This window comes from Lygodium microphyllum, chromosome 5, assembly GCF_053477565.2.
Source record: "Lygodium microphyllum isolate KBCC chromosome 5, Lygodium_microphyllum_v1.1.10, whole genome shotgun sequence".
Classification (NCBI taxonomy): Eukaryota; Viridiplantae; Streptophyta; class Polypodiopsida; order Schizaeales; family Lygodiaceae; genus Lygodium; species Lygodium microphyllum.
In genome coordinates, this window is record NC_141139.1 from 31,234,146 (window position 1) to 31,251,706 (window position 17,561).

The 17,561-nt window shown below is 40.2% G+C and overlaps 1 protein-coding gene across 2 annotated transcripts; it reads left to right on the plus strand.

Annotated features, from left to right (window-relative positions):
- Nucleotides 1–2,727: 2,727 nt before the first annotated feature.
- LOC148035656 (uncharacterized) lies at nucleotides 2,728–9,706 on the plus strand. 2 transcript variants are annotated; one of them, XM_087677659.1, is made up of 12 exons: nucleotides 2,728–2,948; nucleotides 3,339–3,639; nucleotides 4,261–4,382; nucleotides 4,463–4,916; nucleotides 4,997–5,112; nucleotides 5,203–6,109; nucleotides 6,665–7,126; nucleotides 7,374–7,562; nucleotides 7,678–7,908; nucleotides 8,225–8,591; nucleotides 8,664–8,874; nucleotides 9,029–9,706. In XM_087677659.1, the coding sequence occupies exons 2-12, from the start codon at nucleotides 3,406–3,408 to the stop codon at nucleotides 9,507–9,509; spliced, it is 3,774 nt and encodes a 1,257-aa protein (XP_087533785.1). In that variant the 5' UTR covers nucleotides 2,728–2,948; nucleotides 3,339–3,405; the 3' UTR covers nucleotides 9,510–9,706. The 2 variants fall into 2 exon arrangements, with proteins under 2 accessions (XP_087533785.1, XP_087533786.1); XM_087677660.1 differs by having other exon boundaries at nucleotides 2,733–2,948; nucleotides 8,688–8,874.
- Nucleotides 9,707–17,561: the final 7,855 nt, after the last annotated feature.

The following is a 17,561-nucleotide window of genomic DNA, read 5'->3' on the forward strand; positions in this document are numbered from 1 at the left end:
AAAAAATGAACCAGCTAATGATATCATAGTGTAACTAATGGGATGAGTATCATCCAAAAATGTAAACATCTTGAGGCACATCCATTTATGGGAAGCCATCCATCTTTAAGTCCATGTTTTTCAACTTGCATAAGTGGAATGGTACCTTATATTAACAGAGGAAAGAAATGTGGGCATAGAAATGTGTGAGAAGGTTGTTTACCTAAGCATGGTTAGTCCATAATATCTAAGTAATTAGGCATGATTTTAAGCATAGGGCTATTATAAGAAGACCCTTTTTTTGTTGTGTGAGAGCTAGTTGGCCATGCTGATAAAAGTACATTTAGATAGTTGTAATAAGGATGAGTGCTTATTTCATCCTAATTGATCTAATGTTACAAAAGACACATGGAATCATTGTCTTTTATCATCAAGAGATAGTGAAGGAGATGCATGCATGATTCACATGGGTTTAATTACGTAAAACAAATATAGTTAGTGTGTGCCCATATGTATACAACCTCCCTTCATGAAGCATATGTATTATGTCATGAACTATTGCGAGGATATGGACTTGTAAATTCAACATAATAGATGAATCTACATTAGAACATAGGTGAATAATTGTCATTTCATTGCATGACAAAGCTTCATGGATTCTTGATATGATGAAAAAGGGAAAAATTTGTCATAAAGTAGGAGCATAATCAAGATATGATGAACAATATTAGAACCTTCCTATATTACATAACATTTGTTTTGCTGAACGAATTGGAAAGTTCAAGCTAATCAATTGAAGTTACTTGTCGTAGATTTGGCTATTTAGTGTTGCATCTAATGTTGCCATTTGAAGCCAAAAGTAAGATTGGAATGGCTTATAGGCACAATGATTTAGGGAGTTATTTAGCTATAGAGCAAAGCAACATTATGCAACATCAAGGGTGTTTTGTGACTTGCTTGAGAGGCTATTTTAGTGTGCTCCATAGCCATAGATGCAACATGAAACAATTGCACAAGACTCTTAGATGGCTCTCATTGTGGAATTTCATCTCGGGACGGGAAGGGAAAGGGAAGAGAGGGTAAACTTTGGAATGTATTGCTAGGGTTAGATGATCTAATATTTGAATGTCTCTTTTACACCACACCTCAATGGGTATAGCCTTGGATCCTATTCGAAAGTGTGTGTGTGTGTGTGTGTGTCTATATATATATATATATATATATAGAGAGAGAGAGAGAGAGAGAGAGAGAGAGAGAGAGAGAGAGAGTGTGTGTGTGTGTGTGTATGCGTGTGCACATGTGACTAAGTGAGTGTGTGCGTGCAAACAGATATTATTTCAATCCTCTTATCTTAATAAAAAATAATCACTTTCTATGGAGAGAGAGAGAGAGAGAGAGAGAGAGAGAGAGAGAGAGAGAGAGAGAGAGAGAGAGAGAGAGAGAGAGAGAGAGAGAGAGAGAGAGAGAGAGAGAGAGAGAGAGAGAGAGAGAGATGTGTGTGTGTGTGTGTGTGTATGCGTGTGCGTGCAAACATATATTATTTCAATCCTCTTATCTTAATAAAAAATAATCACTTTCTATGGAGAGAGAGAGAGAGAGAGAGAGAGAGAGAGAGAGAGAGAGAGAGAGAGAGAGAGAGAGAGAGAGAGAGAGAGAGAGAGAGAGAGAGAGAGAGAGAGAGAGAGAGAGAGAGAGAGAGAGTGTGTGTGTGTGTGTGTGTGTGTGTGTGCACATGTGTGCATGCTCACTTCCTCTCAAGCCCTCAAAGTTTGCTCACTACCAGATTGTCATTGCAAGAGAGACAACGCTCACTTGGTCTTGCAAAGCCAGATGTGGAGTAAGGGTTTTTTGCAAAGTTTTTTGTTCTAGGCTCCAACTCACCTACTATGTTAGTGATGAAGTCATCTTCTCCTCCATCTTTCTTGTGTTGTACTAATTTTAGTAGCCCCATGAATGTGGTAGCATTAAAATATGGCATTCTTGTTAGCATTACTCTTTTGAAAAAAAGGGCTTGTGAGCACCATAAAGAAATGGCCTTTAACCTATGTTGACAGCTCTTGAAACATCGGACTGGCCAATCAGCTAATCATGGATTTTTATGTCATTTTATTGATGTGGGATTGTTATTGTTTAGAGGCCATTCATTTTTCTCATTTGGGCAACACGTTTATTCTACCTTTTGATGGTATTTATTGATGGGAATAACACCGAACTTTTGCCTTGGAGGTAAGGCACCTTGGAACCGCCAATTACGGGTTTTGAACCTTTGACCTCCCATATCGCACACTCTTGAGTAATTGGGGGCCTCATCATTGATAATCAAGATACTCATTGATAACTGCCGCTTTACTGGCCTCCATACCTTTAAACAATTGGCAAAACAAGAGCATCCAATGAGGATGGCCAAAGATTGGCGATGAATTGATAAATAGTTGATTGAGGTAGGCTAGTGAAATTAATGGAAAGGGTTGTCAACTTTCAAGGGAAGAGGCAACGAAGAGGAAGAGAGGAAGGATGAAACACCGGCCGGAGGCCAGCCGGTGCCCAACCAACCTACCAACCAACCCAAATCTGTCTTTCAACGGTAACTTCACCATCCCAAATTCCCAATTATGGCGTCCACGCGACACAAAAAATGACTGCCAGAAGGTTAATAATAAAAAGCTCAACAAAAAAGCCTTTTTTTAACATCCAAATCACCGCGCGTCTCTCAACAAGCAAGGAAGAAGAAAGGTCAAGTTTCCACATTCCTCTCTCTCTCTCTCTCTCTCCATTCTTCTTCTTCCTCTTTCTGGCACTCTCCCTCCATTCCTCATTCTCCCCCGTCTCTTTCTCTCGCTCTCTCGCATTCATATTCCACTGTCATATACCCGACCCCCATCCCTTCTCACCTGCGTCCGGTAAACGTCCATCGCCCTGCCACGAATCCATCGCGCTCCATTAAGCAACACTTCAACAACTACAATCAGGTTTGTTTTCGCCCTCCCTCCTTCCCAAATTTTGCCTTCGCGGATCTCGGCCCGAGCAATTTCCCTTCTTCCTGGCTTTCTGCTTCTTTCCTTATTTCAGGAGGAGAAATTTCACATTTGTCTGTCAAATATGGCGCTTAATCCCTCCTTATCCTACACATTCTTCATAGCTCGCCGCAAAACTTATGGTTTCGAAAGAAGAGGGCAAGCTTCCGCGTAAAACGATTCGCAATTTTCCTTTTCTGATGGTCTTGATGTAAAAGAAGAAAACAAAAACTTATATGCTATGTAGTTTGGCCTGGCAAGAAGAAGAAGCAGGAGAAGAACCTTTCTTTTCTGATCTGTGTTGAATAAAACAACGAAAGCTTATTATCTTCTGGTGTACTACAGTTTGACCTAGCACGAAGAAGAAGAACAAGCAGCAGCAGCAGAAGGGGGGAGGAATAATTTATGGTATATGGCAGCATCTCCAAGTATGGATCTTCCTACCGTCTGCGATGACATGCTGCGCAGCCCTGTTCCCGGCATCGCCTTTGAGGTCGAGATCTCTGATTCGGGTGCTGGATCGCCACACTCAGTACCTAAGAGAGTGAGGCGAAGATTGTTGGAAACGGCCGAGAGTAAGAGTCGGTCTCCAGCCAGTCTCGAAGAGATTGAAGCTAAACTTAAGGAAGCCGATTCTAGACGTCAGGTGTTGTATTTCTATCTTTCGCTAGCTATTTCAAGAAATTTCAGTCGGACTTCTGATTCTGATATCGAAGTATACGCGTTACTCAAAACACACACATGCAGACATGCAGAGACAGACAGATGCGCGCACACACACACACACAGAGAGAGAGAGAGAGAGAGAGAGAGAGAGAGAGAGAGAGAGAGAGAGAGAGAGAGAGAGAGAGAGAGAGAGAGAGAGAGAGAGAGAGAGAGAGAGAGAGAGAGAGAGAGAGAGAGAGAGAGAGAGAGAGAGAGAGAGAGAGCCGATTCTAGACGTCAGGTGTTGTTTTTCTGTCTTTCGCTAGCTATTTCAAGAAATTTCAGTCGGACTTCTGATTCTGATATCAAAGTATACGCGTTACTCAAAACACACACACGCAGACATGCAGAGACAGACAGATGTGCGTGCGCACAGAGAGAGAGAGAGAGAGAGAGAGAGAGAGAGAGAGAGAGAGAGAGAGAGAGAGAGAGAGAGAGAGAGAGAGAGAGAGAGAGAGAGAGAGAGAGAGAGAGAGAGAGAGAGAGAGAGAGATGGCCAATCCTGAAAGACATTATCTTGATTGTAGATTTCTCTTTGCTGAAATTTGTCTCTGCTCTGCAGCAATTTCACGAGTGGTTGGCAAATAAGGCTAGACCAAAGATAAAGAGTCCTCCGCGCCCTTCACAGCCTGAGAACCTTGCTGAAAGGCTACAGTCAAAGCTCATAGCGGCTGAACAGAAAAGGTTGGCCATTCACCACTTTAATCGAGTCTGTTTTCACTTGCCTATTTGGATCTTACTGAAATTGTATGGCGAATTTGCAGGTTGGAACTGTTGGCACAGGAGCAGACCCGATTGGCAAGGTCTCAAGAACTAAGAGCAGCTGCAAGGACAGAAGTGCAGCTTCGTGCAGAAAGGGAGCGTGAGGAATTAGAGTCAAGGGTGGAATCTCGTGTGCATCAAGCTGAAACAAACAGGTTAGCTCTGCTTGAAGCAGAAAAGCAACGGAGGGCAGCTGTGCATGAGAGAATTGCACAGTCTAACTTACAGCGAACAACGCAAGAGGGCAAGGACAAGGAACGGGTTGAGGCACTTAGAGCGTTGATTTGCCAAAAAATAGCTGCAGCTGAGGAGAAGAGGGCGAGTCTGTTGAAGGCAGAACGATCACGGGCACAGGCATTAGTTCTACAAGCAAGACGTGTGGCAAAGGCTGTTAGGAGAAAAAGGGAGCTTGAGTCACGTAATAAGAAGGAATTGTTAGAGGCTCGTCTGCAGAGGGTATGATGCATGGTACCAAAATATAAATTGGTTTGTTTTGTTTCTTTAGCCTCACTGCTGGTGTAATGATGTGCTAATAGGCCAAGAGGCGACGTGCGGAGTATCTTGGGCAGAAAGGAGGCTGTCAAGGTGCCTGCCACAACAATCGGCACAGGATGAAGAAGCATGGGGATCGATTATGCCAAAAGCTCACGAGGTTAAATGGACATGATACGACAGACTTTATGTGCTTGTTTTGGATTGTATTTGCATTATGCTCAGATTGTCTTTTCCATGTTGTTTGTAGATGCTGGAGACAATTTCTATGCTCAAGGCGCACAACGCTGATGCTGGTCCGTGACTTTGCAGCATGTAGTATTAATCAGCAGACAGTAACCTCTCTTCCATTTGAGGAGCTGGCTGCTCGAATTACATCTCCAAACACTTTGCGTAGTGTAAAAGCTCTATTAGCGCGTCTTGAGAGCCGTTTTCTGCTGTCATCAGCAAGCAGTTCTAATGTTGCCAAGATTGATCATCTTCTGAAACGATTGTCTCCACCTAACAAAAAAACTGGAAGTTCAGGTAGTGGAGGCCGTACGAATCGTAGAAGCCATTCACAAATATCAGCGAAAGGTTCCAGTCAGGTTGTGAACAAAGCTTGCAGTAAAGATACTGGGAAGATTCAGAATAGCACAACTGCAGGAAAAACAACTGAATCTCAGAAAAGTGGCCATAAAGAGATGGACAGGTATCCTCCTCGGGTCTTCCTTTGTGCCTACATGATAATTGGGCATCCAGAGGCTGTTTTCAGCACCCAAGGAGAACGAGAAGTTGCATTGTCAAAAGCTGCAAGGAAGCTTGTTCCAGAATTTGAGGCTCTAGTATCCACTATTTTAGATGGCCCACCATCTACATCAACTACAGGACCATCGTCACCGAACTCTGCTGGGGAGAAAAAGGCAAATTGGGATGCAGGAAGCTCTTCAGTACGGCCCTTTGCTGTGCAGCTTGCAGAGTTTGATGCTGCCTGGTGCTCATACCTCTATCAGTTTGTGGCTTGGAAGGTGCAAGATGCCCAGCTTTTGGAAGAAGATCTTATACGGGTCGCTTGTCAATTGGAGCTTTCCATGTTACAGAAGTGCACCTGGATTTCTGATGACACTGATAATGCTGGAGCCGATGCAAGTCATGACAGTCAGGCCATTCAAAAACAGGTCAAAATCTGGACATGTCCTTCAGGTTTACTTTTATCAAGAAGACAGCACCTGCATCATATAGAAGTTGGGGGGATTGTACCATATGGAAGCTGCGGGGATTGTTCTATTAATGTTTGGGTTGGGGCATTCGCTGGTAGTTTGTGGTTTCAGACGCCTTTTGTGTCTGTATACTTCAAATAGCATAGTCTGAGTACCTATCTTGGATTCCAAGTGCGTTGAACTTTACCACTGGGAAGATGCACATTAGAGATTTTTAATAATGATTACTGTTGGAAGTTCAAGAAGATATTGGCAGTTTGCATGGAAAGATTGGTCTCTAGTGCATTAGTAAGCACATACACAGAAAAGGAAATGGCAGATAAAGTGATCATACAGAAACTTTGATAAGGGGTGGTGTTGCAAGTGGAAGAAAGTATTGGCAATCTGGATTGAACCAGTGAGAACATGCACATGAGATGGATTTTGGATGTTGCAAGTCAAAGAAAGTATTGATAGTCTGGATTGAGTTGGCATGGTGACTTTCTTTCCACTGAATATTTTCCTTTCTTGCAGGTGTTGGAAGATCAGCAGCTTTTAAGAGAACGAGTGCTGCATCTCACTGGGTCTGCAGGTGTAGCAAGAATGGAAGAAGCATTATCTAAAGCTCGAACCCAGTTTTCAGAAGCACGCGAGAGAGGAAGTCCTCCTCCCTCCCCATTTGCATCTCCGCAGAAGTCCAAGGCCTGTGCCCCTGCTCCTTTAGCTGCCACAGATACATTCCATCTTGAACCTAAAGAAGCAACCTGTGGTGCTAATTTGGCAAAGTCACTATTGAGTACATTTGATCAGTCCATGGAAATCGGAACGAGTTCTGCTCAGTGCACTCTGTTCACTCCTTCATTAGGAACTGGCCATGATGACAAAGCAGCAGAGAATGAGAGGCTAGTTAATGAACTGCTTCATGAGCCAAATTGGAGCATCTCTGATGTGTTTCAAGTTGGAAACAAGACCAGTGGCAAGCTAGGGCAAATTCAGGTATTGTGAAGGTCTGTGCATGCTACAATGAAAAGGCGAGATGCCACACATTTACTTGAGGGAAAATTTGCTCTCTTCTTGTGTGGAAAAGCCTTGTTTGATCAAAACTGGTTTGAAAATTTGTCTGAGGTTTTGGTTAGATGATCATATTGATTTGATCATGCTGATTTTCTCTGATCCAGCACATATCAAATCAATGCTCTGTTTAAGGTTAGTTACCGTGACTCTGTTGATTTTCTCTCATCAGGCTCACATCAAAACAACCATTGAAGATGCATTCTGGAATGGAGTTCTTGAAGGGCTTTCCAAACAACCTCCAGAGTATCAGTGGATCATTGGACTTCTCAAAGAGATGAAGGCAGAGCTAGAGGGCATTGTTCCGGACAGTTGGAAACAACAGTTGAATGAATCTTTGGACATAGAGTTATTTACTCAGGTCAATGTGCTTGTCTGTCTCTAGGAAAAATCAATCATTTAAGTTTCAAGGAAAAAGCCAGTGACCTGTGTACAATAAATAGGTTATTCCAATCGTTCTCATCTTTTGCTCACAGGTGCTAGAGTCTGGAAGCCATGATTATGAATATTTTCGGAAGCTCCTGGATTATTCTCTGAGAATTGTTCTCAAGCTTGGGGCACCTGCTAGGGATAGTGATACCAAAGAATCCCATGAGGGATTGATCAAAGAATTGACACAAATCTCATCTGAGATGGATGGAGCCAGCCAAAAGGTGTTTGGACTTACTTTGGTGAAAGGCTTGCGCTTTGTACTGGAGCAAATTCGGGTATGGTAGTTTCATTGGTTGACTGTTCTTTCTTTTCATAGCCATTTGTTCAGTTTCAAGTAAATTTCTGACTGATGACTGTTAAAATTCTTCAACTCCATTGATTGCATCACTTTTTCTCACTTGCAACAGAACCTTTGTAAGTAAGGTCAAGCCCCAGATCTTAGTTCATGGTCTATTTGAATAACTGGATCGACTGAATACTTGGTCTTTGTGTAGGTTTTGCATTATAATTCTGCTGTTTAAAATGTCTTTCATCTGTTCCTCCCTCAGGTTTCACTTCAAGGTAATTAACTGCCTGCACGTGTAATTTCAGGTTCTCAAGGCAGATATGAGTGCAGCACGGATCCTAGCTCTTACTCCTATCATTCAGGGATCAGCAGGTGTGGAGTACTTGCAAAAAGCCTTCGCAAAACAATACGAACTTCCTGATCTCAATACAAGTGAACAGATGGATTGTAGGGAGAAGCTCCCCAAGACTGTTGAATGGCTGGACTTTGTGAATCAAATGGTAGAGCAAGAGAAAGATGAGCTTGAAGCTTTGCGGGCAGCTTACTGGTCTTCTGCCTCAGAAAAAGAGGCCTCCAGGGGGCTCCCACCCACATTGTCAATGCGCACTGGTGGCAGAGTTGTTCTCAGCAAACCTTCTAGTGTACCGATTGGGTCAATGACACTCACTTCTGGTTAGTTTTCTCATCATCTTCTAGTGTAATCTGGTTCTAGCATATGTTTCCAGGGTTAATTTTTCCAGGTAGAAGTCACTGTTTGTTTTGTGTCAGGATCTGAAGAGAACACAGTTTTGCAATGGAGATCAGTTCACACATTTGTAGCCTTGGGACTGCTGCAGATTATCAGTGATGTACAACCAACAACAGAAGATACGATAGCTGAAACCCTGAGATTGAATGTACACAGGTTGCGGAAAGCACAGAATGATTACCAACGCATTGTTATTTTAGCAACTGGGTTAGTAGTTTCGAATGCCTAAAGCCAGATTTGTCTTTGTCTGTCTGCTGTTTTTTTTTCAATGTTAGGTGTTTATATAGTTGGTCTTTAGTTTTAGCCATTCTTCTGCAATTTAGAATGGCAAAATTCTGATTCTCTGTCTATTATCTTCCAGGCTTCTACTTCTACGACAACATGTTGCAGGAAGAGGCCTCATTGGAATTGAGTTGGAAGAGTTTCTAAAAACAGGCAGAGAACAGTTGGATAACATGCTTGATCATCCAGAGGTTACTGTAACACAAATTGGTGATCTCCTTAGCAAACTTTCGACTTCTGTTGGTGAGGGGTCGGATTCTGACGTGTCAGCCAGTGGTGATTTAATCACCCGTGTTCTCAACAGAAGTCTTTCCCCAGACGATGTCGTCTTCAAGCGTGTGTCACTAGCAGTGAAGTCAGGACTGAAGGCTGTAATACTTGTAGGGAAGGGAACTGAGGGCCTTGCTTTAGTTAATTCTGCCTTACAGCGGATTGGTTCAACATGTCTACAGGATCTGGTGGTTGAGTTGGGTAGTTTTCTGTCCAGGATGGCATCTATCAACTGCTCTGTTCATGGGCCCTTCTATGCGTCTATTGTTTCATCTATGGTTCTGTCTTGAGTATCAAACTTGACAGTCCATTTGTACATATAGATAGGTGTAAAAATTTGTCAATGGTAAGTTATCCCTGTGGCAAGACACAAGGGGGGAAAGTTGTAAGTTCACTCTATATCACTCTATATAGTTTGTGCAAATTTGTGCAAATGTAAATTGTTAAAACTCTTGAATGATACTGTTCCATTCGAGGAATTTTCTGATGTGGGGAAGTCCTACATGTCTCCTAAGTGGGCTGCTTTGCCAGCTGGTAAGGGCTAGTATTCTTCTTTTTCTGTGGTGCAAATATTTTTTTAATGCTTTGCATTTCACTGTTTGAACCCCAAACTACCTCATTGTTGCTTTCACATAGGGCTGTGTACATTATAGTTGCTTTATCAGAGGGCTGTGTACATGTGATCATGCAGTTACAACTGGTAATGTGAAGGAGTAGTATTGGGGGGGGGGGGGGGGGGGGGAGGGGTCTCCTTTGCACCACTGGTGGCAATCACCATCACCTGTTGTGACCCTGCATGAGCAAATGTGCACTGCCTATGGGAAAGCAAAAGCGATGTATTCAAGCAAACACACTCTGGTAAACTACAGACAAGTGCTCCGGATCCATTGGGGTAGGAGGAGAATAAGTCCCCACCATTATTGGAAAGGTGCAAGGATACTGCTGTTGTTACAATTGTTGCTTCAAAGATCTCTACTATTTACACAACCTTTGGTTTCATATCAGTGAGACCACTGCCATTCGGCAGATTCAAACTTAATTTGCATGCTGTGTTGATATGTGATTGTACCTTCATAGCAACACAGAAAATTCTTGTCTTGATTTATGGTTGCAGACATCACAGTGGCAGTCTGCTCTCCTAAGAAGGCAATCAAGTGAGATTCTTTCGTTTATTTTTGTTTTTTGGAATCAAGTGGCTACCCTAGTGGTAAGCCACTTATTTGATTAACCCACTGACCTGGGATCAAATCCGTCTTTGTTCTGTATCTATATCTATACTAAATGATGGTGCGGAATGTAGGAGTTGACCTTCTGTCACCATGCTTTCAACTAATCGACTGAGCTACAACCGTTTGGTCAGATTCTCTCTCTCTCTCTCTCTCTCTCTCTCTCTCTCTCGATAATTCAGTTATGTTTTTGTTAAAATTTAATTTTAAACTTTTAAATGCCTCAAGTTGATGGTGTTTGTATTTATTCTTATGAATACTCATTTGGCAATTAGTTACAGAGAGCTTGTGGGATGCCATGAAGAAGTTAGGATGGGGGTTGGTGTCAGGGGGAACAATATGTAAGGTAGGGTCAGTTGTTGTAGAGGAGGGCATTAACTGAAGCAATATTTTGCTTGCCGCAACCATTGGGTCAGACTCTCTCTCTCTCTCTCTCGTGATTATTTCAGTTATATTTTTGTCAATATGCAATTTGAATACTGCATTTGGCAATTAGTTAGAGACAGCTGGTGGGATGGTTTGAAAAAGAAGTCAGGATGGGGGTTGGTGTTAGGGGGAACAATGTGTAAGGGAGGGTCAGGTGTCGCAGAGGTGGGATGCTATGATAGGGGTTGGTGTTAGGGGGAAACAATGTGTAAGGGAGGGTCAGGTGTTGCAGAGGAGGGCATTAAGTGAAACAATATTTTGCTTGCTGCATATACTTTCTATTTTGCCAATCAGGGTTCCATCACAAGATTGAGCAGTCTGGAATAAGGGCAAATCTATAAAGTTTGCATGGTATTTAAACAATGTCTTGACGAGCAGGTCGGTCACTAGATTGAGGTTATATATGATGATTGCAAAAGAAACTCGAAGCTCTTTTTGTAGTAGATGTGGTGCTAAATGAGAAGGGAGGCAGACTTGCGGTATAGGGTGCTATCATGAACTAGGATAGAGGAGGCTCCCCTTTGGAGCACATCTTAAGAGAGGAAAGGAAGAACTTTGAGTGGGCACTAGTAGCTATAGAAAATGGCATTTTAATGTATTTATATGAGTTGGAATTCTAAAATACAAGGTAGAAATTTGAAAAGTTATTATTTTTAAAATTGGCATTTTACATAACTCATAAAAAATATTGTTGGCACTAGTGGCTATAGAAAATGGCATTTTAATGTATTTATATGAGTTGGAATTCTAAAATACAAGGTATAAATTTGAAAAGTTTTATTATTTTTAACATTGGCATTTTACATAACTCATAAAAAATATTGTTGGATGCTTTGAATTATTTTGATAAGCTAATTAAAAAAAAAAAGTGCACACCAATGGCTAGGAAAATGGCATTTTAATTTCTTTGTATTGGTTAGAATTCTAAAAGATGTGGGTAAAAATTTCTCTGAAAGTGGAATGTTGTAATTTAGTGCTAATGTTTTACATAGCTCTTAGACAAAAAATTGGCAATTTTGGAAGCTTTTAGTTATTTTGATTAGTTAGGAAAAAAGCTTTTCCATGAGCATTGCTATCATTGGGGCAAGCACAAGTTAACTAAAACATAAGGTGCATCTAAGAATTGATGTGTGAAAAAAACCAATACTTGTGTGCACAATTGTGGAATTGTCTTTTATATGAGCTTGTGCCTTGTATTGATGATGCATCACCTCAATGGTTCTTAGCTTTTGTGATTGGAATGCCATTAAGGTGATCATGGAATGAAAAGACCTCTATTTGCAAGTAGGAAAAGCCTTAAACTCCATGTTGTAGGAAGTTATCATATACTAGGAGAGAGATGACCAAAGGAAATTGACCTATGATTAATAGACTTTTTTTTTCTTTATTTCGCAAGCATGAATAATGTGAGACTTGCCACTATAGGATGTTTCATAGCTTCTACATTGTTATATCTTATCATTGCTTTTCTTTTAACTTGTATTAGAGTGGCATTTGGTGTTCATTGTAGCTCGTGCTTGGAGTGAGGGTCTTTGAACTATGTCATGGTAACATATTTTTGTGAGTCTTTTTGTTATGTCTATGCTAGAGGGTCTTTGAACTATGTCTAGGTCTTTGAACTATGTCATGGTAACAGATTTTTGTGAGTCTTTTTGTTATGTCGATGCTATAATGAGGGATGACAATAATAAATGGAAGAAGGCAATGTAGTCAAAGATGGACTCTTTAGAAAAGAATATTACTTAAGAGTTAGTTCCTTTGTCTAAGTGTAAACATGCATTGCTATGTAAGTGGGTTTACAAGTTGAAGGTATCTCCATTTGTTGCATTGCCCTATGTAAGATTAGTGGCTAAAGGATTTAAGCAAAAATAGGGGGATTAACTTTAATGAGATATTCTCACAAGTAGTTAAGATAACCACCCTTCATATGGTTCTTGCTTTGGTTGCTAGAGAGGGTATGGAGTTGGTTCAGATAGATGTAAAGACCATTGTATGGAGTTGGTTCAGATAGATGTAAAGACTACTTTTTTGCATGAGGATTTGGATGAGAATATTTACATGTAGTTCCTAGGGGGTGGTTGTGAAAGCGAAGGGGTAGTTGCCATATACGTCGCATAAGATTTTATATGGTTTGAAATAGGTTCCTAGGGAATGATATCATAAGTTTGATGCCTTTATTTGGGTCTCATGAATACATTAAGAGAGATCCATTACGGCCTATACACAAGGAAGACTAGGGATGGTAGCCTTATGATCTTGCTTCTTTATGTAGATGACATGTTGATTGGCTAGGAGGGCAATTATGGATGTAGCTGCTTCAAACATGGACTCGAGGAATGCTAGTCACATTTTTAAGATACGCATTATCTGTTATCAGGAATACATTAAGAGAGATCAATTAGATTGAGGCAAAAATATGTTCTATTTGTCTTGGAAGGAATACATTGGAAACGTATTGGAGTATTTTAATAAGGAGAGCGGGAAGGCTCTGGAGTGTTTCAATATGGATAGAGGGAAGGTTGCTAGTGTTCCATTATCTCCATATTTGAAACTTACCCAAGTAGACAATGCTAAGTTAACCTCAAGATCAACAAAAGGCTAAATATGTTCTATTTGTCTTAGAAGGAATACATTGGGAACGTATTGGAGCATTTCAATATGGAGAGTGGAAAGGTTGTGGAGTGTTTCAATATGGAGAGAGGGAAGGCTATCAGTGTTCCATTGTCTCCATACTCGAAACTTAGCCAAGTAGACAATGCCAAGTTAACCTCAAGTCAGATCAACAAAATGACATCATGGTTACTAAATATCTTGACATTTCATATGTAGTGGGAGTAGATAGCAGGTATATGGCAGACCCTAGGTAGTAAAGAGTATCCTGAGATACTTGAATGGTACTAAGTTTTGTGCATATGCTTCGAAAGAAAGGATGCATTTGTTTTTGGATATGCTGACGATTTTGTAGGAAGCATAGACACTAGGATATTTCCTATAGGTTTTGTCTTCACTTTCATAGGTCATGCAATCTGTTGGGCCTCTTGATTGTAGCCATGTATAGCATTATCTACCATTGAGGCAAAGAATGTTGTTGCTCCATTGAGGATTGCAAGGAAGCTCTATGGCTTACTCGTCTAGTGGGAGACTTGGGTATTATTAGAGAGGTATCTAGATTGCACTGTGATAGTCCGAGTGCCATTTAGTTAGCACAAAACCCTGTCTTTCATAAAAGACATAGCACATTGAGGTAAAGTATCACTTTATCATATAGATAATAACCTTGCAAATCTTCTCACAAAGAGTTCACCTTTTGAGCACTTTGCACATTGTAGAGTACCGATGGGCATTGGATATATCTCTACTCTCTTCTTATACTCCCATAAAGGCACATTGGCCTTTAAGTGGGAGATTATTGGGGTAAAGGCCAATGGCCAATAGTTGGGTGGGCATCCCTTGTATAAGTACACATTGTGCAATGTATATATGTGAAGATAACAAAGAATAAGGGTATCATTCATCTTGTACCCACATAACTCAGATTCTCTCTAAACCCTCTTGCACTCCATGTCTCCTACCTCGTATCCCACCATTGATTCCCAAAAGACAATCTTCTTTTTGCAAGCATGAATAGTTTGAGACTCGCCATTGTAGAATGTTTTCATAAGCTAGGAGAGAGAGATATGACTAAGCTTTGGAGCACATGCTAAAGATGAAAAGTAAGGAGGAGGTTAGAGTGCATACTGAGTGCTCATAAAAAGTGGCATTTTAATGTACTTAAGAGTGGGTGGAATTCTAGAGTGTATATTTGTACAAGTTGGAGTTTTAAAATATGTGTTTGAAATTCATCGAAAATGGCATTTGAGTGTACTTATACTGACTGAAATTCTAGGCTACGTATTTATACTAGTTGGAACTCTAAAAAATGTGTTTGAAATTTTTCATGCCCTTAAAACAAGGGTGCAAATTCGAAACATTTGAGTTTTAACATTGGCATTTAAGCTTTAATACAAAATTGGCTCCTTTGGAGCTTCTAATTATGAAGCGTTTGAAAAAATCAACACGCATGTGAAAGATTTTGAAAATTTCCATCATCCGAGGTGTTGTCTTGCATGGATAATGCATCACCTTAAGGCTTCATACTTTTATAATCAACTTATAATGAAAAACAATCTTTTCTTTCCAAGCATGAAATAATCTTAATACTTTCCATTGTAGGATGTTATCATAAATGAGGAGAGGTGACTTACTTTTGGAGCAAAAGTCAAAAGACAATAAGGAGGAAAGAATTTAGAGTGCACATTTGTGCTTCCACAAAATACCATTGTGATTTATGTGTATTTGGTTGAAGGAATTCTAAGATATATGTTTAAGATTTTTTATGTCCTAAAAATAAGGGTGCAAAGGTGAAACATTTTTACCTATAACATTGGCATGTTTCATAATGTGTCAACCAAAAATAGTCTCTTTTGGAAGCTTCTAGTTATTTTGATAGGGCTTAAAAAAAGTCTTTTGTGAGCATTTTGAACTCTAGGGAAAGCACTAGTTATTGCAACCAATACACCAAAAGGCTAATCTAAGAATGTAGCTTTGTGACACAACCAATATGCATGTGAACCATTGTACACCAAAAGGCTAATCTAAGAATGTAGCTTTGTGACACAACCAATATGCATGTGAACCATTGGTTCCTCATCTAAGCTTATGCCTTCAATATTGATGATGCCTCACTTTAAGGTTTCATACTTTTTGTAATTGACTTATAATTGAAGAAAATCTTTTCTTTGCAAGCATGAATAGTTTACGACTTGTTGCTAGGATGATGTCATAAACTAGGAGGCAGATGGCTCACCTTTGGAGCACATACTAAAGAGAATATGGAAGAAGGAATTCAGAGTGCACACTAGTGCTAATAAATAATGTCATTTTAATGTATTTGTATTGGTTGGAATTTTGAAATGTAGAAGTCTTTTATGCCCTTAAAACAAGTTGCAAATGTGCAAATGTGAAACATTTTAGTTATAACATTGGTATTTTACATAACACTTCAATGAAAAATTGGCTCTTTTTGGAGGTTTCTAGTTATTTTTATTGGCTTCAAGAAAGTTTTCAATGAGCTTTGTGAACTCTAGGGCAAGGAAAAATTACAATTGCCAATAAACCGAAAGACTAATGTAAGAATGTAGCATGTGAAAAGACCAACATGCATGCATAAATTTGTGAAACTGTTTCTCTCATATGAGATTGTGCATTACATTCAAGATGCATGACTTTAGGTGTTGATACTCCTTTGAATGAAAAACAATCTTTCTTTGCAAGCAAGAATAGTCTCCTCTATATATCTTTCTTTTTCCTATAATCATGCAGTTATGCATTTGAAATCCTTGCATGTGTATCGATAGGGGTCTAGTGCTTTGCAAGAGATAAATGTAAGGGCTTGAAGGGGTAGGGTCTTTAAAAGGGAACATAATTTTCTTAATGAAGTCAAAGGTTAGGGTTTTGGGCACATGGGGAGTAGGACTTAGGCTCTTAGGAGGGAAGCTAGGCATCAGGGGAGGGAAGGTGGGATTAAGGTGTTCATGACTATTACGGATTAGTGTTTCTTAGAGGATAAATGCTAGATCTTTTAGGGGAAGGCATCATGGTTGAGCAGGCTTGTGAGATTCGGGGCATAAAGTTTTCATGGGAAGGGGGGTTCAAGGGGATTAAAATTTAATGGCTAGTTTAAAAGAAGGGAGGTGGACTTTTGGATTGAGAGAATTTTCTATTTCGAGAGAGGAAAGAGGTTAGTTTTTTAAACATTAGAACTTAGGGGAAAGCGAGTTGGAAGGGCTTTTGGAGTTTTTCTCTCTCTCTCTTTTTTTTTTTGGGTTGGGGGGAGGGGAGGGGGTTAGAATCTTAAGAAGATGAAGGTTAGGGTTTTAGGATAGGGCTTTGGGGGTTAGAGTTATGTAATCTTGAGGTGACATACTAGTCAAGGTTTTGGTGCAAAGGTCATGTGTAGGAAGAGGTAGATTAGGGTTACCATTTTCAAGCTTGTAAGTTAGGACTTAATGTTAGGGGTTACCTTTCCCCCTCTCTCCCTTCTTTATTGGCCTCTACAAGAGCTACAAAATCTTAAGACTAGACAAAACACATATTCTTTCAAGTGCCCTATTCTCTAGCTCTAGTTGCCACTTACATAGATGAGTGGTACTCAAGCTCCGAATTGACCATTCTCTCTCCAGTTAATCCCATGAACGCACAAAAGCAAAAAGAAGAATCAATTTTTGAATGTAGTACACCCACCAGATTTGGCCTATTGTGAAATTTGGCTCCCACCTTTGTCTCTTCTTGCTATTTCTAGTTGCTAGTCTTCACTTACTATTTTTATTGGATATTATTTTTAGAAGGTGCTTATTTTGGTAGCTTTGGAAGATAAAGCATTTAGTAACTCTTGCTATATTTGGAAACTTATTTAAACATTTGGACCTTAGCCATTGCTATTTTTGACCATGGTTATTTTTTAAAATTACTATTTTTGGCAATTACTAAAATTGATTAACACTTGCTATGTTTCTTCTAGAACATGTTAGGTAGGAGTTGTTTCTAGGTGGGGGACAAGTTTCGGGGAAGTGCAATGTTGGGGTTAGGTTTGATGAGCAAGAGAGGTGGAATAACCTAAGGTTTGGGTTTGGGGTAGGAAAGGCTTTTGGT

Excerpts from the sequence above, each read along its gene's own strand:
- LOC148035656 (XM_087677659.1), top strand. The coding sequence starts at position 3,406 with ATGGCAGCATCTCCAAGTATGGATCTTCCTACCGTCTGCGATGACATG. Across the intron at positions 4,383-4,462 it reads ATAGCGGCTGAACAGAAAAG|GTTGGAACTGTTGGCACAGG; the intron begins GTTGGCCATTCA and ends GCGAATTTGCAG. Across the intron at positions 4,917-4,996 it reads TAGAGGCTCGTCTGCAGAGG|GCCAAGAGGCGACGTGCGGA; the intron begins GTATGATGCATG and ends ATGTGCTAATAG.